The sequence below is a fragment of the Centruroides vittatus genome, unplaced genomic scaffold (genome assembly GCF_030686945.1).
Source record: "Centruroides vittatus isolate TY-2023 unplaced genomic scaffold, ASM3068694v2 contig_1381, whole genome shotgun sequence".
NCBI classification, from domain to species: Eukaryota; Metazoa; Arthropoda; class Arachnida; order Scorpiones; family Buthidae; genus Centruroides; species Centruroides vittatus.
Genome location: NW_027120867.1, coordinates 537,061 through 562,140, shown reverse-complemented (window position 1 = coordinate 562,140; position 25,080 = coordinate 537,061). Strand labels below are relative to the sequence as shown.

At 29.5% G+C, this 25,080-nt stretch overlaps 2 protein-coding genes across 3 annotated transcripts in view; both read left to right on the top strand.

Moving 5' to 3' along the window:
* The window catches only part of LOC136990933 (MOB kinase activator-like 3), a 34,477-nt gene extending 32,178 nt beyond the window's left edge, over nt 1-2,299 (top strand). Inside the window, exon 7 of the mRNA XM_067289408.1 lies at nt 709-2,299. Coding sequence (XP_067145509.1) covers nt 709-759 — 51 coding nt within the window. The 3' untranslated portion in view covers nt 760-2,299. The remainder of the gene's footprint in view (nt 1-708) is intronic.
* Nucleotides 2,300-4,725: 2,426 nt separating this feature from the next.
* LOC136990932 (dnaJ homolog subfamily C member 5-like) overlaps nt 4,726-25,080 on the top strand; it is a 41,643-nt gene continuing 21,288 nt past the window's right edge. Inside the window, exons 1-2 of one of the 2 annotated variants that reach the window (XM_067289406.1) lie at nt 4,726-4,924; nt 22,586-22,667. In XM_067289406.1, the coding sequence (XP_067145507.1) occupies nt 4,899-4,924; nt 22,586-22,667 (108 nt within the window). In that variant the 5' untranslated portion in view covers nt 4,726-4,898. The remainder of the gene's footprint in view (nt 4,925-22,585; nt 22,668-25,080) is intronic. The other variant, XM_067289407.1, reaches the window with a different exon arrangement.

The window sequence follows — 25,080 nt, the reverse complement described above, 5'->3', positions numbered from 1 at the left end:
CCATATAAACTATGCTATAAACAAAAAATTGTAGGAATGCTTACCGAGTGCACACCATTCGACGACGCCGTTGCTTAAACTTGTTTTCGTCGCGGAGTGGCTCATCAAACGGCAGGCACGTGTTTCCCGATAAGTTATTTTTCTGCAAAAAATTTGCCGAACTTTGGAGACATCATTAATAAAAATATAATTTTTATGGCCGTTAAATAATAAATGGTTTTTAGTAGGTCCGCTGCTCGTTTAAACTCTGCGGTTTGTACAATATCCGCTATTGGTCCAGATTCGACCAATCCTGTCACGACACGAGTCGGCGATGACGTTTTTCCATGTTATACTAGTCTGTGTTAGCATGTTATACAAACACGATCGCAATTTTTTCGCTGTATTATACGAATCTGTGTTATATGAACTGTGTTATAGGAGGGTCTATTGTACTGCTTTTCACTACATAAAGTTTTTTTTAGCAAATTTATTAATGTATTTATTATCTCTATACTTATTAACATTATTACTAATTATTACAAATATTTTTATATACAATGATTCATTAAATTTTATATTTAAAAAAAATGTTATAGTTAGTTTTATCAACAAATATGTATGTATAATATCTAGTGGTATTTTTTAAAATCATATATAGAAATCTTAATTTTAACATTTTGTTTTAATTATACATAATAAATATATTTTTTCTTTTTATTCCTTTAGGCAGACATGACAAAAAGAATATGCAGAGAAACTTTCTCTCGATATAGATGAAAAAATAGTTTGTCAAAAATATCATTGTATCTATTGTATAGTTATCAGAAAGAAATATCACTACTTGCTAAAATGTGTTGCTGTTTCAATATTCAAAGAAAATATATCTGCATTTTTGCTATAATAGAATTATTACTATTACAAATAAAACTTGTTCAAATGCTGAAAAGCTAACAACCTGTAGAAATATAATTTATTAACATTGTGATATATTTCCAGTGATAACATTGTGATTGGAATGTTTAAAGAAAAATGAATTTAGATATTTATATTTTTATCATCAATATTTACATATTTTTGATAGAAATTTAAATTAAAATGATGCAACAATCAAAATTTTTAATTATAACTTTGAAGACAAGGAGGAAAAAAATTAAATTTTCCTACAGAAAAATTGTTAGGAAATTACTTTAAATTGATTTTTATTTTTTTGAAACTAAATATGCTATATAATGACGATAAATTTATTTTAAAAAAAAAGTAATTTATTTAATTCTAGTCATTTATATTTTTACAAGTTAGCCGAATGTTAATATTAATGAATACATTATTGTGTAAAACAAGTGCAAAAGAAAATAATGTTTTATGAATTTCACTGAAATTTATATTTTTTATCTTAAATGTATGGTATATACTCTAATTTATATAGTATCACATATATATATATAGATTAAAGAGTGGTTAAAGTGGGATTTAAGGTTTTTATAAATTGTATTATATTTAAACTTATTTTTATATTTTTATTTCGATAATCAGAAAAATTGAAAAGTATTCCAATTCTGTAAAAACAAAAAAAAATATAATTTGGTAAATTTTATTTTTAAATGCATTTACACTAAAGTGTTACCTAATTAATCATGTTAAATTATTAAAAAAATTCTATGTGTATAAGTTATTTATCAGCTTAATACTGTGCTTTTAAAAAACATAACATGTATACAGTTTTCACTCATAAGAGAGGAGGTGGCCAAAGTTTTCGTCGCAAAAACATGAACGTCGGACGTTCGGCGGCGCCATCCTGTAAGCCGAGAAGTTTGACAATGGCGTTTGGAACGTCGCGCACGATTGCACTGACATTCCAAATGCCATTGTCAAACTTCTAGGCTTACAGGACGGCGGCGCCGAACGTCCAACGTCCAACGTTCACGTTTCTGCGACGAAAACTTTGGCCGCAACCTCTCTATATACATTTTGAACTTTTTAGGTTGGTGCTGTTCTGAAACCAAACCAGTTTTAGAACAGTGTCATCTGAAGCTGAACTTGTTTATGAGAGAAGATACTTCTAATCAACTATTTTAATTAAATGTTGTTTCAGTTTAAAATTGTTCAGAATCGTACATTATGTGAACTGTATTTTGTATTGAAATTTCTGCAAGATAAAAGAACATTAACTGTGTATTTAAAATTCGATGCTTTTAGCACATTCGTATAATCAAAAAACATTTTTATTCAAAAATCTGAAATATTTTAATAGATACGAGGATAAAAATTGTTTTATGCTGTAATTATGAATTTTAAATAAAATATTTTTATTACTTGATTGGAATTATTATTAAAACTATATTAACAGTTTAGTTTAAATACCTCATTGTTTAGTTAAACATAAATGTAAATTTTTATAATAAATCAAAAAATGGTATATTATTAAAAATAAAAATACTTGAATATACATATTCATATTTACTTAAAATTTTCTATATACATTGAAACAATCTCTAAACATGTTGAATTCGATATAAGAATTAAAGTATGAAACTTTCTAAATTAATGAATCGATTAGAAATTTACGAAATAATAATTGGGTTTACGTAAGATAGCGTCACCAGATGTTATTGTTTTGTAAAGTATTAAATTTTTATCTTATAGTGGAACTTTGGTACATTTGAAGGCATTTTTAATATAAAATAATAATGTCTCAGGAATTCAATATACTGGGTGATTCCAAAGTCCTTTGATTTAGCAGCCATATATGGCTAAGAATGTAAAATTGATTTTATGAATTGGAGCATTTGTATCTCTTCCCATATTAATTTAGTGTTTTTTGCTTTTGCTTATATATGCATGTATTTATTATTAAGTCCTTGTTTACAAATGGCTACTATGCATACAGACTGTATTCAAGTAATCCAGGACTTTTGGATCCCCAGTATTACACAGGTGTAGCAATTACAAATATATTAACAATAAAAGAAGATACTATTACTTTAAAAGGAAACAATTTATTTTGTGTATTAATTTCAATACTGAAAAATTTCATTAAAATTTATCTTTCTGATAAAAATATGAATTTTCTTACTCAGAACAAATATATAGGATTAATTTATTTGATTTCATTTACAATAATATAAATGATGTTCAGTTGGACGTTTAGTGTAGATGGCATATATGCTGTGTCAGTGCGATTCATTATGCAATAACTTTAAAATGAAACTATGAAATACTTATACATTTTAAAAACTGAGCAAAAATTCTTCCTAAATAATTATAATGTTTAAAGTAAATTCTTCATATTCTCATTATTAGTTTATTAATAGGTCTCTAGATCTATTATCAAAGATCTCCTTTTGCAAAAGTAATATGCATTTATTGATGATAATTATTAAAGCCAAGAGTTAGTAGTTAAGTATATTGATAATTTGTGTTAAATTTTTGACTTTTTATACTATTATCACAAAGCAGTGGCGTAGCAAGGGGGTGTATCATGCACCAGGTGCCACTCGCAGAGAGGCGCCCAAATGGTCTCCGAGACAAACTATGTGTGTTTCTGGAGGGGGGTGCCAGTTATGTTCGCTACGCCACTGTCACAAAGCCAGAATTTCTATTTGCTGTTATTGAATATATTCAATAATCAAAATTAGGTAATTATTAATAAAAAATTTATAGTATATTTCATCTTTTTATTTATTCATTTATTAAATTTAGTTTACTTCAAATAGGAATTTTTTTTTTTAACCTGATAACCAAGGCAGCAAAAAATACCAGTTACTGTAACTCCAAATTAGATTAGAACCTCAAGGATATTTTTTAAATTTGGATACTTGAATTCTCTATGTCATCTGTTGATCAACCCCATTATGGGTCAGGCCTCTCCGCAATGGCTTAATCCGAGGATGATGACATAATAATGTCAAGTCATTCAAAACCTTTTTGAATTTTAATTATATAAACTGAATTAGCAGTATTTGGCTTCTTTTAAAGTTTATATTATTTTCAATTAATTGTTTCTCAACTAAGCAAAAAAAAAATCTAATTAATTAAACAAATAATTTAGTAGTGTATTAAATCATAAAAGCACCTCGACTAAGATTCGGCCGAGATTTTTTACCCGAAACATAAAAATAGCAATATATTCAAGTATTTTGGCTTGCCGGTACGCATCCGCGGAACATTTAGCTTCCGAATGTTGTTATTTAAAGGTATTTTTATGTTCCAAATAATACATCTTAGTTCGAATAAGGTGCTTTATATACAAATCGGATGCCGTAGCCTCGACGTGCCATTTTCTTCATTTAAAGTACACAAGTTTGTGTCTCTGGCATAAGATAAAGCAGCATAAAATAGTAACTGCAATGGTTAAAATTAATTAATTATGGGCCCAATAGTCTTATTGGAGATGTTATAATAGAGTAATAATTAACTTAAATCACTTTAATGGTGTATTATATTCAATATATACATCACAAAAATTGGTTTAAGTAATTATAAAATTATGTTTTTGACTTGAAAACACGTGTGGAGAAGAATTTCACATTTATCCAAAGTTAACATCCAGACCATCACTCAGCTGTTGTTTACATTGGCGATACGTAACATAGCAGCGGAAAAAAAAATATAAATATTATTTTATTTTTACTAAACATTAGATATTTTTAATTATTTCAAACTTTCCCGTCATAGAACGGTTTCATTACTTCGATGTTAATTGATACTAAAAGCGATCGCAGCCCCTCCCATGCAGATGGGAGGCGGATGGACGTCAGTGACGTCATTAGCTCCGATCGTCGAGTGGAGTTGAGGAAGGTTTGTTTTGGTGGAAAAGTCGAAATATGGCTCGTCTAATGGATAATATAATATTTTAATTAATTCCTTGAAATAAAAACTCTTAATCGTTTTTATTCTCATCGACAAGATATTCTTTAATGGCGGCTGCTAGTCGAAAATTATCGTGAGTGAACATTTAAATCCTCTTACGTAAATCATATTTTGAATTTTATTTTATTTATTCTAATTTAAGTGTCATTAATAATAAATTTAAAACGGCATGCATAATTTTTATTTAATTAAATGTATGTATTATATATACAATATTATTATTATTACGTATTTTAAAAATTTGAAATATTTGTCAATTTCATAACTGATGTGTTTTAAGTTACTCATGTTATAAATATTAAATTGTTTATACTGTATTACAGCTTTTATGTAGGAATGATTCAAATTGTTATCATCTCATACAAACGATTTTGGTATTATAAATACAGAAAAAATAAATTTCTTTAAATTAATAATTATATTTAATGAGGTTGTTACATTTCATCCTAATGATTAGAGAAAGTTTTCATTTCTTTTCTTATTTAATCAGACTGTAGTAATTTAAAACTAAACATCAAGTCTGCTTTAAGTGCAATATTTTGTTGAAATTTAATTGTATTCACAGTACATTGATTTTCAAGAATTTTCATAAAATTGCCTGAAAATTTTTATTTTTATTAATCCATAATTCAAAATACTGTTTAATTAATATATTATCCAGTATTAACTTTTGTATTTGTTCAATTGATGTGTTAAATATAGTTTTCATTATGAAACTGTCTCTCTGCATTTATAATTTGAGAAGTTTTATCATTGTCCTCATCTTTTAACAAGTAATAAATCAAACATGAGTTAATTCTGTTGTTTTAATATTTATATATTTTAAAAATACATAGTTTTAATAGGATATTTTGAATCAATAAATAAAATAAATAAATAATCTGAAAATTGGGTTAATGTTACCCTAGGTGTCGAGATGGCGGCTCGTCTCCGATCCCAGCAATCGGAATAGGAATAGGTTCCAATAATTATGGTAATTTATTAGAATAGGTTAGGTTAGGACGTGCGTCCCCACCGTTTTCTTTCTTCCGATTGCTGGGATCGGAGACGAGCCGCCATCTCGACACCTAGGGTAACATTAACCGAAAATTGAATTGGAACCTGACCGATGCAGCCGAAAATGCTTACTAGAAATCGCTGGTGGGTTTTAAAGGTTTCATTTACTTTTAGAATCAAAAACAAAAAAAATTGAATTTTACCTTAAATATTGTTTGAATATTTGTTATTTGTATATTAATATACAAATATAATATATTAATATTGTTTGAATATTTGAATATTTGAATTGTTTGAATATTGTTTGAATATACCTTAAATTGAATTGTTACCTTAAATATAAATTTTATGTTGTAAAAATATTGAATATTTAATGAATGTAATGATAAAATTTATAATTTATATGCTTAACTACTATAACAATTTGTTACTGATAATTTTGGATGTTACTATAAAATGGAAGTAACTATTGAAAGTTATATTTATTGAAGAGAATTTCGAAAGTTTTTAAACGTACGGCATATTAACGTAATTTTAAAAAAATAATGGTTTTCTTTTTACAAGCTTATTATTAAGTTTAAAGTTTGACAGCTTGAACTTAATATTTTAAAACGGTCGTTATTTTGATTGAAATTATAATTCCTTTTATTCTGTGTGGTGCCGTCGTTAATTAGTTTAAAGCAAATGATGAAAACTTCGTAGAATAAAGAAGGAAATTAAATAAACTAATTTTATAAACATTATTTTTAAATGCGATCATATTCTTGGCAATAATATTTTTCAGTTTTAGGAAAATAAAATTTATTCAAATGAATTTAGATAATTTAGATAAAAATTTATGATCTTGTAGATTTTTTTAATTAGTAAAATTTAACATCTTTATATTGAATTGAATGAATGAACAAATATGTACTTTGTGATCACTGGAGCAAAGATGATTTAAATTCATCTTTTTCATACTTAGGAATAAGTTTATATGAATATGGTAGAAATAATAATGAAGTTTATACATATGGAACTAAAATTTAAATACTTTATATTAAATTCTAACAATCTTATGACGAAAAAATTAAAATTTATATAGAACTAATTAAAATTAACAATAAAATAGACTTATAATTGTAATTATATCAATGGTTGAATGATCATAATTGCATGAAAGCAATTCATATTGAAGATACTTTTAAAACATCTTTATAATTTAAATGAGTCATATGAATATAAGTTGTATTAATGAATATAATCAAAAAATGTTGGAGTGAAACACAAAATAGCAAAAATAGTATCAAACATCAATACTTTTTAGTTAATTCTCATTGATTTGCTAAAATTATATATACTCCATTAACATACTTTTTCCTAGATTGTAAATATCCGATTAATTTGCTGCTTACCCGAATTTCATTTGATATAGACTGATATTGATTTAAATAAGTCTCCTGAAAGTAGAAATTGTATAGATGAAATTTTTGTATTCTTAAGAAAATCCTGTATATGTTATTACTACTAAATAATTACAGTGAAGAACGGAATAAGGTATGATATTTATGTAATAGAACTTAAATTGTTCAAACAAAAATAGTATTTTTCAAATCTATAATAAAGATGTTCATGCGCTCAATTAATTATTGAATAAAATATGATTAATGAAAAGATTGTATCAAATTTATATTTTAAAAATACCATAATTCTTTTATTATATAAGATAGCATTTGAAGTTACATTCTAATATCATTTCTCAAAGTCAATTTGGATAAAGATTTGGAATATGTAAACTTATGATTTACAAAAGTAGTATTAAATTTATAAATTATTATATCAATAAGTTTATTTTATTAGATTTGCTAGTTGTTTTTTCTTAACATTTTTTTATAAAGACATTTTTCATGTCTTGGAAATTTGGGCAGACTTTCAGAGCACTAAGTTAATCTGGCAGGCCTTTCAATACGATCGCATACGGCACCTGGAGGCCTGGGAGATATATAAAGCCAACGTGGAAGGCACCTGCATCAACTTTAAGGATGGGGACTCGATTGCGCATGCGTGGCGGTACCTGTCCGAGGAATTCGAACGGAACCAGGCGGAGGGGTGAAACGCGACACGTACTATGTTTATAACTCAGGCAGCATTGTTCTGGTGGTCTGAGGGGGGACGGCATTTAGTTTTCGACCCAAAGAAGGCCTCTGTGGAGGTCGAAAACTTTAGTGTGTTTTTGCCGAATACAACACCGATGAAAAGGTTTTTGTTTGTGACGGTGTATGATTTCTATGTCATTCTATTTACAGTTACATTAGCTAAATTGATATTTATATACAAAAATGCTCATGAAAAGCAATGTTCATCATTGTTTTCATTTTATTCTTTTTATGGAGAATTTTTTAAAAAGTATAATAAATATTTAAACTTTAACAATATTTTAAAAAGTATTATTAATGAATAAAAACATTAACATTTGTTTTCGTGTTTTATTCAAATGCAAATAATTTTCATATACAGAATTGAAGAATTATATAAGACCAAAAAAGTGTAAATGTTTTATTCTTTTGTAGCTACTTTTTGGCTATTTGGACAGACTTATCTCACTGAGTTTTTACTTGGTTTTATATTTTTTATTAGGTTTTTGATCTTCAAGATGTATATTTTAGGTTTTTCTACCCTTCTTCAGTTGGAGTTTTATAATTTTATATTGTATATAATTTTAAAAGGTATTTTCTTTCATTCAGTTGGTATGTTCTTTATTTTTAACAGTATACACTTGTAGACAAGTCTGTAGTATTCAGTTTCTGACATGGATAGTGTTGCCACCTTTACAAAATTGCTGACCCAGATGGCAGGTCAGATTTGTTTGAACAGAAGTTCCTGATGCATGCGCAATGTCATTTTACAATGCGAAAAATAACGTGCGTGCAGGTTGTGCGTCACACATCAGCACATAAACAGAGTAACATGGTGGAATGGCAGATGAGTTTCAGTGAGTGTTACAATTTTTCCAATTGTTACAAGTGGAGCAAGTTTCAACAGTTCAAATGTTAATGCTTGCATTATATATTTATGAGTCTATAATATTGCACAATCAAACATGTCTGAAGTAGGTTTAGTGGTGAGAAATAAATTTGTATGGGCAATGGTATATAATGGGTCGGCAACCTATGGCAAGCGTGCCAAACTTGGTGCTCGGGATGATTTTCGGTGATCCTCTGATTGAATAGAAATGTAGTGAAAGTTAATTGTGTAATTAATTTATATATCAGCATACCTGTAAATTTACCTGTCTTTATTCCCGGTAGTGCCCAAAGTGGAACCGGGACATGTACTAAAATTGGTACTTAATAAACTTAAAATGAATGAATGAATGAATGTGTAATTAATAATTAAAATATAACTGGAAACCATAGTTCAGTGTAGGCCACAATACATTAAAAACAATCTCTTGCTTGTATATTTATATTATAGTGCATGTGTTTACGCTTAGAGTTGACAGAAACCCGATTTTGTAAAGTAATTTGCAATGGTGCTTTGTGAAACTTCATTCCAAGCATGTTAATCAGTTGCATTGCATCTAGCAAGTTTACTCCAAACTTATATAAGCCATCTCCAATACCGTAGCAACATCTTTCATAAAATAAACTTTTTGTATTGTAATTTAAAGTTTTGAATGCTTTCCTGATCTAAAGTTTATAATCAAGAAGTTATATTTAATGGTAAAAATTAAACTGTTATAGCTTTTAGAGTGGAAATCATTAATGTGCATGGCGATTCTGTTAGTAATTTCTGTTAGTGGAAGTTGGATGATTGAGCCAGCAAGGATGGAAAACGGACGGGAGACGGACTTAACTTCTGTATGTCTTCACTCCACTGAGAAGAACCACACACTGACCACACACCACTGGTCATTAAGACAGAGGCAAGAGTTCCCAGGACATGTAGAACAAAGGAAAATAAACTCTTTCACCATACATCACAATATAACTGTCAAAGAACACGTTACAAAACTAACACGTGAAGAACATATGACAAAACTTTAAACACGTGACAGCCACATGTCTAACAATCCCCCACTTGGCTGTTGCGTGGCCAAAGGTCATTAACAATAACAGTTATTATATTAATATTAGCGAACATCAAGACCCAATAGTTTACAACATTTCTTGTGTTTATTCAGACCGAGTGCCTTTGTCAAAACATCTGCAGGCATATTTTCAGTTGAGATGTGTTTTAGTTTTATTTTACCTTCACTGACGAGGTCCTTTACAAAATGTAATTTTATGTCTATATGCTTTGCCCTTTTGTGAGAGCCTTCCCCATTGGCCAAACATATCGCTGCTTGATTATCAGAAAATATACAAGTCGTTTCTGTTTTAAGTTCTCCTGATAGCACTTCTCTTAATAGCGATTTAAGCCAAATTGCTTCTTTGCTAGCCTAATCAGCATCGCAGAAGCCTACAATGTCTATTTCTCCGCTTCTTTCATAACTAAGCACTACATCCGCAGTTCCTTTTAAATATTTAAATACTAACTCTATCCACATCTTAACCTTATACTAAGCTTACCTCTTAACCTTAGTTTATCCACATCTTAACCTTACTTATATTCACTTTACCCATCTCCTAATTTTACTTCTACTTATTTCATTCACAGTTTAACCTTACTTTATCTACATCTTAACCTTACTTATATTAAGTTTATTTAAATCTTAATCTTACTTATATAGACCTTTATGGCATCATAACTCATAGTGAGTCAATAACATAATCCTTTCTACCTTTTTAAATTGAAACATATTACCTTTCTTAAACTTTTTAAACCCTATTTTCCTTAAATTTAATCCTTATTAGTGTTAGTTGCCATACACGCCCTGATTGTTTCAATCTGTACAATGCTTTATGCAACTTTATAGACCCAGTTTTCTTTCCCTTCTATGCTAAAACCTTCTGGCTGAGTTACATAGATTTCGTCATGCAACTCCCCATTTAGAAAAGCTGTCTCGAAATCAAATTGCCTGAGTTCTAGGTTTTTCCGAATAGTTGTGCTTCTTGCGGTTGATGCATATGTTTCCCCGAAATCCATTCCACTAACCTGAGCACAGCCTTTAGCTACTAACCTAGCTTTAAATTTACTTTTCCCTTCTAATTCCTTCTTTGTAAAAACCCATTTAGTTTTTATCGCTCTCTTATCACTGGGCAATTCACATAATGTCCATACCTTTTGATCTTGAATCGCCTTTAACTCAGTTTTCATTGCATTAATCCAATCTTCGGAATTTGGATTCTTAATTGCCTGCAAATATGAAAAAGGCACTTGACCTACTGCATAGACAATTGGATTTCCGTATCGTTGTGGTGGTCTAACATTTCTTTTCAATCGAGTACTTGTTGTAGGGACAGATGAATGGCTCTGCTCTTGACTTTGCTCTTGCTCTTCAGGTTCATCTTCCGAGTCCTCAGATTTGGAATCAGCCCCCGCTGACCTCTGGTGTTCATCTTCGTTGAACTTTTTCTTGTCATCTGATGGAAATACGTTGATAGTTTCTATCTGTTTCTCGTCTGATGTGCATCTTGACATTTCATTAAATTTCACGTCTCTTGATACTACAATAGACCTGTTGCTCGGATCATACAGTCTGTAAGCTTTCATGGTGGGCGAATAACCAAGAAAGATGCATTTTCTTGCCCGTGCTTGAAACTTATGCTTTCATTGCACCTTATGGATGTGTACATAAGCTGTGCATCCGAATACTCTCAGATGTCTTAAACTCACTTTTCGGTTAAACCATCTCTCATACGGAATATTTCCATTCTTTTGTGGAATTCGATTCACGATGTAAACTGCTGTTAATATACTTTCTCCCCAGTACTCCGGTGGAATATTAGCTTCGAGTAACATACAACGGGCTTTTTCTAATAAGGTTCTATTCATCCGCTCGGATTTTCCGTTCTGTTGTGGTGAGTACGGAGAAGTAAGTTGGTGAATTATTCCATTTTTACTCAAAAAACTTTTAAATTGACTATTCACATATTCACCGCCGTTATCAGTTCTCAGGTTTTTTATTTGTTTACCTGTTTGCTTTTCTACCAATCTTTTATAGTTTATAAAACAATTAAGCACTTCGCTTTTGGATTTTAGGAGATATACATGGATCCATCCCGAATAATCGTCAATGAAAGTCAACAAATATTTCGCACCTCCAAGTGATGTCACTCCCATAGGGCCACATACGTCACTATGGACTAGCTCTAATAGACCTTTTGTTTCATGATTTTTTCTTCGACCAAACGGCTGGCGTTGACTTTTGCCTTTAGTACACACATCACAAACTTCATTTGGTACTGTTTTGTAGTCGATGCTGTTTGGTTTCTCCTTTAATATATGCTTCATGGTAGCTTCACTTGGATGTCCCATTCGTTTGTGCCATAACCAATATTTACTTTGAGGACTAGCTATATTAACAGTGTTTTTATATGTATCCAGTACATATAAATGGTTTATCTTCTTTGCTGTGGCATACATAAGTTCGCCCTTTCTGATGACACATTTATTTCCATAAAAATGAGTAGTCAAGCCTCTCTTGGAAAGTTGGCTTACTGATAATAGATTGACGGTCACTTCGGGCACATACCAAACATCTTTTAGTATACAATTGAAGGGTACCCCTTTCACGTTTAGGCGCAAAGATATATCACCTTCACCTGCGACTCTCAAACTTGAATCGTTTGCCACATATATCACGTGATTAGCAGGTCTAAACTTTACGAAAAGCTCACGAGCATAACTTAAATGATGAGCGCTACCACTGTCTATTATCCAGTCAGAGTTATGTGAGTCAACACCTTTGTTTATAATTGAACATAGCATCATTGGATTTTTCTGGTTCGGATTTGTTTCACTGTGACATTGCGATGCTCTATGTCCATACTTATTGCACTTGAAGCATTTTCCATTAAAGATTCTTGTATCGTCATGTTTTTGTTTTATACTAGTGCCTCTTCTATCGAAACGGTTTCTTGTTGCACTAAACACTTTTGACTCATTACTACTACTGCATTCATTTTTTCTGGCAGCCTGTTGCAGCAGTTTAGCTTTAACTGCAACTGAGGTTAATTTTACGTCTGCGGCAATCGCTAAATTGGTCACTAAACTATCATATTCTTCCGGTAAACGCATCAATAATAATTCCGCATGTTCCTGATCATCAATTGTACAACCGATTTTTCTCAACTGGTCAATGAGAGTTTGTATTTTGTTAATATAAGCGGCCATACCTGAACACGTGTTAAAATCCATGGAGTAAAGTTCCCTTTTTATTTGCAGCCTTTTCAGAATACTCTTATCTTCGTAGAGATTTGCTATAGTATCCCATGCTTCCTTGGCACTTGTACAATGTTGGATATCGACTTTAACGTGGTCCCCAACTGTCAGGGCTATTGTTCCTAACGCCCTTCGATCACAACTTTTTTCCTTCGCCGTAGGTTCTCTATCTGTTACCGGCGTCTCGATCGCTGCCCACAGGTCTTCCTTCATCAACAGCATTTTTACGTTGAATTGCCATGATGATAAATTGGATGAACCATCCAGTTTTTGGAAGTTGACAAACCCTTCCTTTGTAAAGATATCTCCATGTAAATTTTCCATCTCACACGTTGTCTTTCTGATCCCACCAAATCTCAAACAAATCCAATATCACAATGAACAAAAATTATAAAGGCATTAATATACTTGGTTACTGTCCTGGGTTACTTGGTTACTTTCTTAGACTGGGTTACTTTCGTTCTGGCCTGGGTAGCTGCTCTGGACTGCACATAACCTTTTCTGGGCTGCTAACTTATTCTGGGTTGCACATAACCTTTCCTGGGTTACTTTTGTTCTGGCCTGGGTTACTGTCCTGGGCCCATAACCTTTTTGTTAGTAATTTCTGTTAGTGGAAGTTGGATGATTGAGCCAGCAAGGATGGAAAACGGACGGGAGACGGACTTAACTTCTGTACGTCTTCACTCCACTGAGAAGAACCACACACTGACCACACACCACTGGTCATTAAGACAGAGGCAAGAGTTCCCAGGACATGTAGAACAAAGGAAAATAAACACTCTCACCGTACATCACAATATAACTGTCAAAGAACACGTTACAAAACTAACACGTGAAGAACATATGACCAAAACTTTAAACACGTGACAGCCACATGTCTAACCGATTCTAGTTTCCATAAACAAAACTTATTCTTTTTCATACAGCTGTCTTAACTTGATTCAGATAGAAGAAAGCTCTGACATCGTTGATGCTTTCTTTTGTGATGCATATTGTTTTGTGCTACTTTCTGTATAAGTATAATCTTGACATTGCAGAAACATTGAGGATTTAATGATTTTCCAATTAATAATGATGTAGTTTTTCATTATTTGTCATGTCATGCTTACTCTGATAAGAAGAATGAAATATTTTTTTTCCTGTGACAAGTTATTTTGAACACTGTTATTTTCTCTGGTAGACATTTTAAAAAGCCTGTTTTGTCTACATTGAAAGCATCGTTTGGCTATAATTCTGTACAATTTCTAGCAAATTTTTCATCACGTCACTCAACCCTTTTCTTGCACTTCTACACTTTCACCACAGATTTTATTGAAAATTACTCCATTCCTCCTCTTAAATTTATCTTCCAGCCTTTCACTGCCTGCTCTGAATCCATTGTGTCTCAACTGTTGTTTGAATAGTTCAATTTTTTTTAGGCAGTTTTCCATTGACAGGAATATTCTTGTCACTACATTGTTCAAACTGCTTCAGCATACACCTTTTCAGAATCTGGATACTCTCACATTTACATTTACTTCTCTGTTCTGTCTGCTTCTGTTTTGTTGAAGCTTTCCAAAATCTTCATTTTTTAGGTATGTAGCAAAACTACTCAATGAAATGTCAAATACTTTTACAATCTCTGAATTTTGTTTTGCTTTCCTCCAGGGTCCTTAATTCTATATAATACTAGTCTTCAACTTTTGTAATAATATTGTCCATTTCCTTAAAAACAAAGAAAACACGCAAACATGAAATAGTCTGATCTTAAATTTTGAGTTAGTGAAATGTGATATCAAAATTTCTTTTACTGATAGAAACATAGAATGTCTTGAGTCTATGGAAGTAAAGTTGGGAAACAAATAAGCAGGTTGCACTATTTCATTAGAAGGGTAAAAGTGGAATACTAGAATCATTGAAGGAATTGAAATTTTCTTTCAGATTAAGCATTTTTCAGGACTACACATTCCATCATCAGATACTACAGAATTGGAAAAAAAATATCAAAGATGCATTCTAAAACCTTTGAACATTCCAAACATCCAAAGGCTTTACATGATAAAATAGCTAATAAAAGAAAAGTTTTGTTAATTATCTGAAATTTAACTATTTAATATTTGAAGACATGAGCTACTTTGAAGAATGTGTGCAATTTATTTAAATTCTAGAACAAAATTAAAAAGCTTTGTTAAAAAGAAACAGTTTTTTAACAAATTATTGTTTAGATGTATTGTGCATTTTCCAATATTTATTTATTTACAAATTGATAATACTTACATTTATTTTGTGTATAATATATGGCAGTTTGATACTTTCCAGTTGAATTACTTGGATCTAACAGATATTATATGCCGTAAGATTGAAGTGAATGATGGTAAACAATCTAGATTTTATAGATGATGATTAAATTAATGCATAAAGTTAAAACCAAGAGAACATAAAGTAGATTTTGCAGAAGTTTTAGTCAAATGCGAATTTAGATTGATAGAAAGAAAGCAAACTAAAATCTTGTACTTGTCTTTTAATTTCTTCTTTTATATGTATATATAAAGAGGATTTTTTTTTTTCAGATTTAATACTGAATTTATCAGATGAGCTCTAACAATTTGTTGTATTTTTCATAGATCTAATAAATAAATAGTTCATATGACAGAAAAAACAATAATCTAATATATAAATATTAGATTGCTATAGTTTGATTAGATGTAAATACTGTATCTTTTTCTTACTATGCTTTTTATTACAGAATCTTCTGTTGTTAACGGATACTGATTTAATTTTTATTACTATTAGTTCTTTCATAACATGATTGATTTATATATTATCCAGAAGTATGGAATTTGTATTTTTATTATTGGTTTATGATTATAGTATTATAATATGTTCTATAATTAATTACATACATCTTATATTGCACATTTGCAGTATAATATACTTATCTACATTATTCTATATTACAGATTATTTTAGGAGCTTAGCCCCCTAAAATATTTGGGCCAGGCATAGTTCCACAGTATCCATATGTAATATATATATAATATATACTTTCTCATTCATTGTGTAAACTTACTGTTAGTCTACTGTTACTTTTCTACACATGAACTGTTGCTAATGCAGGCTGGAAAAGAGAAAAATACCATATATTCATCACAACCTCATTCTCTTTGTGTCATGTTTACATCTTAATTTTTTATTGTATGTCCATCCCTTGTATCATTAGATGATGTAAATCTGTTTTTAACAAACTATATTATCATAATAATAATCATTCACATCAAACTTCGAAAATGGGAAAATTAAAATGATAAACTTGAAGGTGTTCGCGTAAGCAATCCAATACTGCCTATTTATAAGTCTAATACAATTTTTTCATCTGTCTCCTCATTTATTAATCTAGCTTTACATGATTTATTTCTGGTACAAAACACTATCAACTAGGAACATCTCTGACCTTGGGTCTTTTGTGGAATTCGTGTCAATGTAACCTCTACATCAGCATACTGTATCTTAATATAGAAATCTATTAAACTAAGAAACAATTATCTTTCCAAAAATAAGATTTACCAAACTTAATAAATTATAAAGACTTTTGCTTTTAGAAAAATTGTGATTCTGTATCAATTAGTTAATAACTCTCACTTTACTTCAATGCATAATTAAAACCAAATACTTCTTAAATTTACACACACATACGTGTGTGTAAATTTAAGAAGTATTTTGTTTTAATTTTTGTTCATTTCTTTTTATAATTCATATATTTTTGTATTTATTCATACTTGATAATAGTTATTTGTACTTTTATAACTTATCATTATTATTTCCCTACATTGTTGTTTTGAAGATGAAAGTTTTATATAAAGATATAAATTACAAAATGTTTCTCTTTCAATATCTCTTAATGTCTGTCATCATGAGTTTTGTTTTATATTTGTGCTTACTAATTCTGTTGTTAACAGTATTGACAGGTTGTTATCAATATTTAGCAATAAATTTAAAAATCTTTTACTAATTATTCCTAATTATTTTGTATATTTTTAAGTTCTATTTTATGTCAATGTTGATTGGTTTCAATTTGAAAAAATTGTAGACCTATAAATTTTCGTTGTTGTCTGTTCATCTGCCCGTTTTTCCTTAATCTCGAGAACGGAGTTAGATAGATGAAAGACGAGATCAGATATGGAAAGATTAGGGACAGGAGGCCTTGATTAATTATATATGAACTTCTGACACAAATGAGAAGTCATGTTATTTCAATTCAAAAATTTTCTCCTGAAAGGTGTTAGATGACTAGCACGACTCTATTGTTAAAGGAAAAGTATGATGTACAGGGGCAAGACACTGCTAATTTGAGGTGGAGAGCACATACACAGTATTAAATTAAATAAATTAAAAATATGATTAAAAATTGCAGCCCGACATTGTGACGATGTCACAATAAATAATTACTCATTTTAATTGAGAACATTATTGCCATGATTCAGCTGAATTATTTACATTTGCAATGTGTTAAATAAAAAAAAAGATGAAAATATTTTCATTCTTTCCCTGTTAAGTGAGGATTTAAAATTTTAAATTACATCTAGGAACATTCCTAAAAACACTGCATGGAAAACAGAAGAAAACATAAAAAATACTATTAATTCCAAACAAGCTAACAGTTATCAAAAATAAGCTAAAAGTTACGTTAAATGACTTTTTGTGAGTTTTAATGTTTTTAAAAACTTTTGTATTATTTCAGATTATGTAATGGTAAATAATAATGCACTATTGCATCATTTATAAACTGTCACTTTAATTACAATCAATACCAAGAGTTGTGAACTGAAATTTTTGCTTTCTTTGAGAACATAATGAAATATTGACAGCATACTTCCTACAAGATATGTTTTGTAATCACATAAATTCAAAAGGGTTTTGACTCATTGGCTAATGTTACTTTAGGTAGCCAAGATGGTGGCTCATCTCTGATTCCAACAAGGAAACATTGGGATGCACATTCTAACCTGACCAAAAATTGAAGGTGACCTATTCTAATAAATTACCATAATTATTAGCAACCAAATTATTAGAATAGGTTAGGTTAGAACGTGCGTCCCACTGTTTCCTTGCTGGAATCAGAGATGAGCCGCCATCTTGGCTACCTGAGGTAACATTAACTGGCTCATCTAACGTTTTTGTAAATGAGAAGCAAAAAGAAATATCTATAGAAACCATCTGAAAATGACTTGACAATTAAAAGTGCATATCCACTTACATCAATTGCATCAGTGTTAACTAATATTTCAAAACAAGTGTAAATGATTTACTCTACAAAATGATGCAAGTCAAACACAAATATTGCAATATAAGATTACGTAATTACAAAGGTTTTTTGAATAAAGCATTTCTAGTTTTTAATATTTTTAACTTAGCATATTTATAATAGAGAAGCTTCTTAAATGCATAATACAACTCTGACCAAAAAAAAATTCTTCAAACAGCATGTTATTTTAATCGATCTCTAGCTTATCCTTTAATAATATCAAACAGAAAAATTTCAGTACATTATAATTATTTTATATTAGTAAACTTTTATTATAACTGAAGATTTTACATAAAAAGCTTTCATGTTGATAATACACAAGAAAAACACGTGCTACAGAAAAAAGCTCGGACAAGCCATTTCTGCCAAATAATACCTCATACAATACATCAAATGATTTGTTCCTAAATGGGTAAATGAGCTGATGTGATATTTGCATATTTTTCTTATAAACATTATTGAGGTGTATTTGTTTAATGAAAATGGCATCTTGTAAGGCTGCAAGTGTTGATGTTACTGTACATGAAGTAATACCATCCTCCATAGACAGGACAAATCCTTAAGAAAAATTGCAAAGGAATTAAAAATTGGCAATTCCACAGAATGGGATATGTTTCAAAACATCAGGAAACTGGTAAAATTCATCCAGAAAAATCAACCATAACAAAGACTGACGACACCTTCGTGAAATAATTTTTAAAAAAGTGAGGGCATCACTCGATGAATTAGTGAATGAATGGAATAAAGTTACTGGAAAAGAAGTTACAAAAGAAACTTGTATCCATCTTTACAAACTTGGCTATGGCTTCTACCAGATAAGAAAATAATAATAATTTTTACTTAACAGTTGCGACATTTCTTAAACAAAGGCAAAATCATTTCTCACAAAAAACCAATTGAAGTAGGCCAAAGAGCACCAATGCTGGACATAACAGTGGAAGCACATTGTTTTTAGTATGAGGCAAAGTTTGAAGTCTGCATTGGAGGCAATAAAAAAATCATTGAAAAAATATTCCCTTTTCCTTCGTGTAATAAGAGAACTTTTCATTAATTTATAACATTCCATAGTTTTTAATATATCTAAGTGATCACTGTTATACAGTATCTCCTAAAACAAACATTAATTTGTAATTAAATTTTTTCTTTTAAAATTATTTATAAGCTACATGTGTGATGCACGATATTATTATTTTTTTTTGTAAAATTGATTCAATGAGAAATAATAATGTCATTAGATATATGAATAATTACTAGTAAATACTTCAATAAATTAAGTTGAAGTATAAAAATTTTATTAAAATTAATTTTTTAATAAAGACACTAATTAAATTTGCTTAACACCTTATTGATTACATTGAACGGTTAATTAATGATGTCTAGAAGTGTCATAAAATGCTTATTAATATAGAAATAATAAGTCACGAAATGAAATTCTATAGTTATCCCGACGTGCAATGAAATCAATCAAGGTATTTTATTAATTCTGTAGACCCTAATTAACATTAAAAAATTCTAACTTATCCAATTCTTAATTTAATGTTAATTTGTAAAGTCATTAAATGAAAATTAATAACAATTTAATTAAGGGATGATATTGATTACTACTTAATACATTCAAATATTTCACAAGAGTCACAATACGTTTCATTGATAGTTTGAATGACATTTTTGTTTGGATTTTTCTGTCGTTTGAACTGAAAAACACAAATATGTAAAGCATGTTATAATTATTTTTTTAATTACTACTTTTTCTCTTGTCAAATAGTTCTTTTTCTTTGAAAAAATTATTTGTTATTTTGATAGTTTAAACATTTTGCCGCAAGTTTATTAATCAGGAAACTGGTTTTTTTTCATAATAAACTGTCATCTTTGACTATTGTCAAGAAGCTTCTTTAAATATGGTTTTGATGATAGAATGTATTAAAATTAGTAGAAAACTCCGATAGCTTCACTCTCTTCTAAAAGTATTTTCTATTTTTAGGTCTTTGCCGGGTTTATGTTTAACTATTTAGATTGCACTTGGCAGATATAAATATAGCTCTACAGTGAAAAACATTCTACAAATTTAGGCAAATTGTCAGTTCAATAAACAAACATCTCTTACATTGAAGCCAATACTTTTTATCAAAGATGTTTTGAAGACTTGCCATTATTATTTTTTCCATTTGAAGTAGAACTTAACAAAATAACAAGTATACATTCCTCCGCAGAATGTATCGTTTTTTTTTTAATTCTCACCTATTTTTTCATTCGGTAATCTTCAAACATTATTGTATTCAATATTAAATTCTGTTTAAGAAAAAATTTAGAAATATATATTTACATAAATTGTTTTAAATGTATATTTAAGAATAAAAACAGTCTTAATAATGCATTAAAATATTTTTAATGAAGCATTAGTAAATATGAAAATAAAGAAAATATTTGATAATTTTTTTTTTCTCAAATAAATCCATTATACTTTGTTTTAAACAAAAATAATTTTAATTACTTAGAGCAGCAATTCTCAACCTTCTTAGCTCTGCGATCCCCCAGATAGTAAATATAAATAAAATTAATATTTTGCGACCTCCCCCCACCTAAAGGAATAACAACAGTAAGCCTAACTATTACTAATTGAAAAATGATTTCTCTAAGAGATGGGTACTGAATCCGTTTAGTGAAAATGTCATTTCCGCTGCTAAGTTAGCAGTTGAGATTCACGACCAGCTCACCGAAATGTCTGCCGACAAAACATTACAACTGCAATTTACATCTGAAGATTTAAATACTCGTCGACATGAATATGGAAATTTAGTCACAGAAGCATTGAAAATATTAATCTCTTTTGCACGTCTTATCTCTGTGAAAAGGATTTCTCGTCTATGGTTGCGCTAAAAACTAAATACGGGAATCGTCTTTTATCACTCAAAAACAATTTGCTTTTGTGTGTTTCTAACTAGATCCACGTATTGAGAAAATTTTAAATGAAAAACAAATGCAACCATCACATTAATTTCTTTTCTTTACATGTGTACTTATTGTAAGTAAAATGTTTATAAGTTTATAATAAATGATTTTTTCTCATAAAATGATTTCATTATTATTTCTTGACTCCCCTCCTCATATCACCGCGACCCCCAGGTTGAGAAATGCTGACTTAAAGAATAGCAAACTCTATTATAAGTATATAAATCAAGTTAACAAAAAATTTATGAATTGATTTATTTAAATTCCAAGTAATTAATAAACTCTGATGAAACTGATACCATTTTACGAAACAGAAAACAGCTTTTTTCTAGAAGTCAAAATTTATTTATTAAAACAGAAATGGTTTTCAATCTACTTTAGATCATCTTCAGCTATTGCACAAAACTTGAATTTTTCTTTCAGATTGACTAGCAGACATTTCATTCTCTAATTTTTTGTGGGTTAATGTTACCTATGGTTCCAAAATGGCAGCTCTTCTCCAATTCCGGCAAATAGAAGAAAGGAAACAGTGGGGACGCACGTTCTAACCTAACCTAACCTATTCTAATAATTTTGTTGGTAATAATTATGGTAATTTATTAGAATAGGTTAGGTTAGAACGTGCGTCCTCGCTGTTTCCTTTCTTCCATTTGCCGGAATCAGAGACGAGCTGCCATTTTGGAACCATAGGTAACATTAACTTTTTTGTGTAATAGCTGAAGATGATCTAAAGTAGGTCAAAGATATTTGTTTTTAATGTTTCTGAGTAATTGTATATTTCAAGAATAACATTACGTTTTCAATCATATTTATTATTGAAAATTAAATGTTAATATGGAAATTATAATAATAATTTAAATGTTAACAACTTTCAAAATATTGTATCGATTCATGCATTTTAACTAATTATACATTTATCCAGTCTATTGAGAATAAGTAATTTGATTAATTACATGACACAAACATTTCACAAATGCATTAATTTAAAATTTATTATATTTGTGTTCTATGTTTTTGACTTCAATTTTTAATTTACTAAATGTTCATTCTGATTACCACTATTAAGTGCTACAATACTTGGAGTAGTACTTTAATTAAAATTTATCTAATTGTTTTTATGTTGAATTCATCGGTAATTTATACTTAAGCATTTTATAAAGGGCACAATTAAATAAATAAAAATTTACATTTTTTTGTTCCTAGAACTTCTGGAGATTCATTGTATTTGATATTGGGTCTGCCAAAAACTGCTACTCAAGATGAAGTAAAAAAAACATACAGGAGGGTAAGTTTTTATTTGGACATTCCAGTATTGTTTTATTTATTTATAATTACTTATTGATTAGAAAAGAATTAAGCGTATACAAAGATTAATCAATTTAGTTAAATATTAAACTTTAAATTGGGAAAAAGTTTTATTTATAAACAAATTATTTACTTTGTTTTATTTTTGACTGATTTTCTTTGTATTCTTATTTAAGTATTAAATATCAGTCGAATAAAAATTTGTTATATACTCGTTATGTTGAATATTGTTTGTATGTTTTTAAAGTCGAACGGGCTAAATGAAAATGGCATTATCATTACTCTTAATTTCACTGGACGTTTTGACTAATTCGTGATCAAGTCTCCGTAATTATAAATGTTATTTAAAATGTCTTTTGCGTTTCTTCAAGTGGTCAGTTATTTGTGTCATTTTGTTTTTAATAGTTGAATGAATTTAGAAGTATCAATATTGTTGGATCAGTTCACATCTTGAAGAAAATAGTGATTCTTTCCTTTGTGAATTGTTTTCTTTTGAAATATCTGTACCATCAATATAAAGCATGTGCACCAAGTAGAACCAATAATTTGTATATTTAGTAGTTTCATTCAACTTTATAAATACATTTTTTATATGTGAGGTCTGTTCAAAAAATACTGGACTTTCGTCATACAAACTTTATTATTGTGATTACAATATTATACATATTTGTCTCCTTCAAAGTACTCCCCCTGCTTGCAATGCACATTGTTTTTGCCACTGTTGGAATGCTCCCTGGAACTAATTTTGTGAGATGGCACATAGCTGGCTCCTCGAATTTGTTGAATCTCATCTACAGTTTGAAAACAAGAGTACAGGGGAGTACTCAAGTCTAGAGAGTGCAGGGACAGGGAAGAACAACCACATTGTTAGTAGCCAAAACTTGGCTGACAAACCGAGATGTGTGACGTGGCATGTTGTCATGATGCAATACACAGTTCTTGTTTTCCCACAGCTCTGGCTTCTTCTGGCACACATCTCCCCTCAAATGCCTTAACAAGGAGTTCTACGTAGAAATTTTAACAGTCTGACCTTGTGGCACAAATTTATGACGGACTATGCTTTGATGATAAAAAAAACAATCAACATTAGTTGTCCTGATCTTGAGTCTTCTTTAATCAATATTCTGTCCCATTTAAAATGCTTAAACCACCCATGACCCTGCAAACAGCTTATACAGTCCTCGTAGGCCTGCTGATGCAAAGCCCAGGTTTCAGTAAAAGTTTTGCTGATCTTAAAGCAAAATTTTCATGCAAACATGATGCTCCTTAGTCTTTCATCTTTATTTCACAGAGTGGTGATTGCACATTTACTTCGACAGCTCTAGGTTGCCACCCAATCAGACTACTAGAATGGTCCAAGTGGTGTTGTGTTACTGAAGTTTCTGGCTACATGGCACCACTTGTGGGAGTTTGATCAGTGTGATAGTTTGCCATTATGAGAGAAGTCTGATCTTTATTTGAACAGACCTCATACACTAATTCAGAAGTAGAAATTTTATTTAACTTATTTTACAACTGAAATAGTTTTAATTTTTCTTTAATTTTCCATATTTCTATTATTAAATGTAACATATTTTAAATCTAAAAATTTATTATATTACAAATAGGAATTTTCAAACCTTATTCTGCACTTTATCACTTACTTAAATTTGAAAATTTCCAAAATAATTTGCTATTATTTCAGTTCTCTAATTTGAAGATATTAATTAAAATATATAAATTACTATATTCTTTTTTATACAAAAATATACAATAAAATATTTAAATTTATTATTTTAGTAAAATAGAAAGCACAGAGTTTCTTGATATTCTGCAAAAGTACATTATACCCTCATATCTAAACAAGCCCAGTATAATTATTGCAATCACTACAAATGGATTATTGTGAATGGCCTAAATATCATCAGTAGTAGTTTATAAATATGTTCTATTCTAGTATTTATTAAATGCAATTTCTAGTAATTCTTAATAATTATAATGTGTTTTTATTCTATTAGATAACATAAAACTGTGAATATGAACAAAATGTTGAGTAATACTGTTTTATTTTTCTACGAAACTAAATTTATTAGCTCCAAAATACACATTTTTAAAGAAAAACTATTAAGATTAAATTAACTAGCCAAATAAATACAGCTATAATAAATTGAAGGGCTTATCACGTCGGGTAATGACGGGAATAAACAGACTAATCTTTTTACAAAATAGCCTTTAATCACCCACAATGAAATTTTAGTATGCATTTTAGGTACCAAGACTCCTCATCAGCCCACATACAGTATAAACACAAAATTATCATCAAACCATCATAACATAAATAGCAATAGCAATTCCAAACAAAATTCGTTTGTATAAATACAGTGCACTGTTTACATAATATAAAATCAATACAT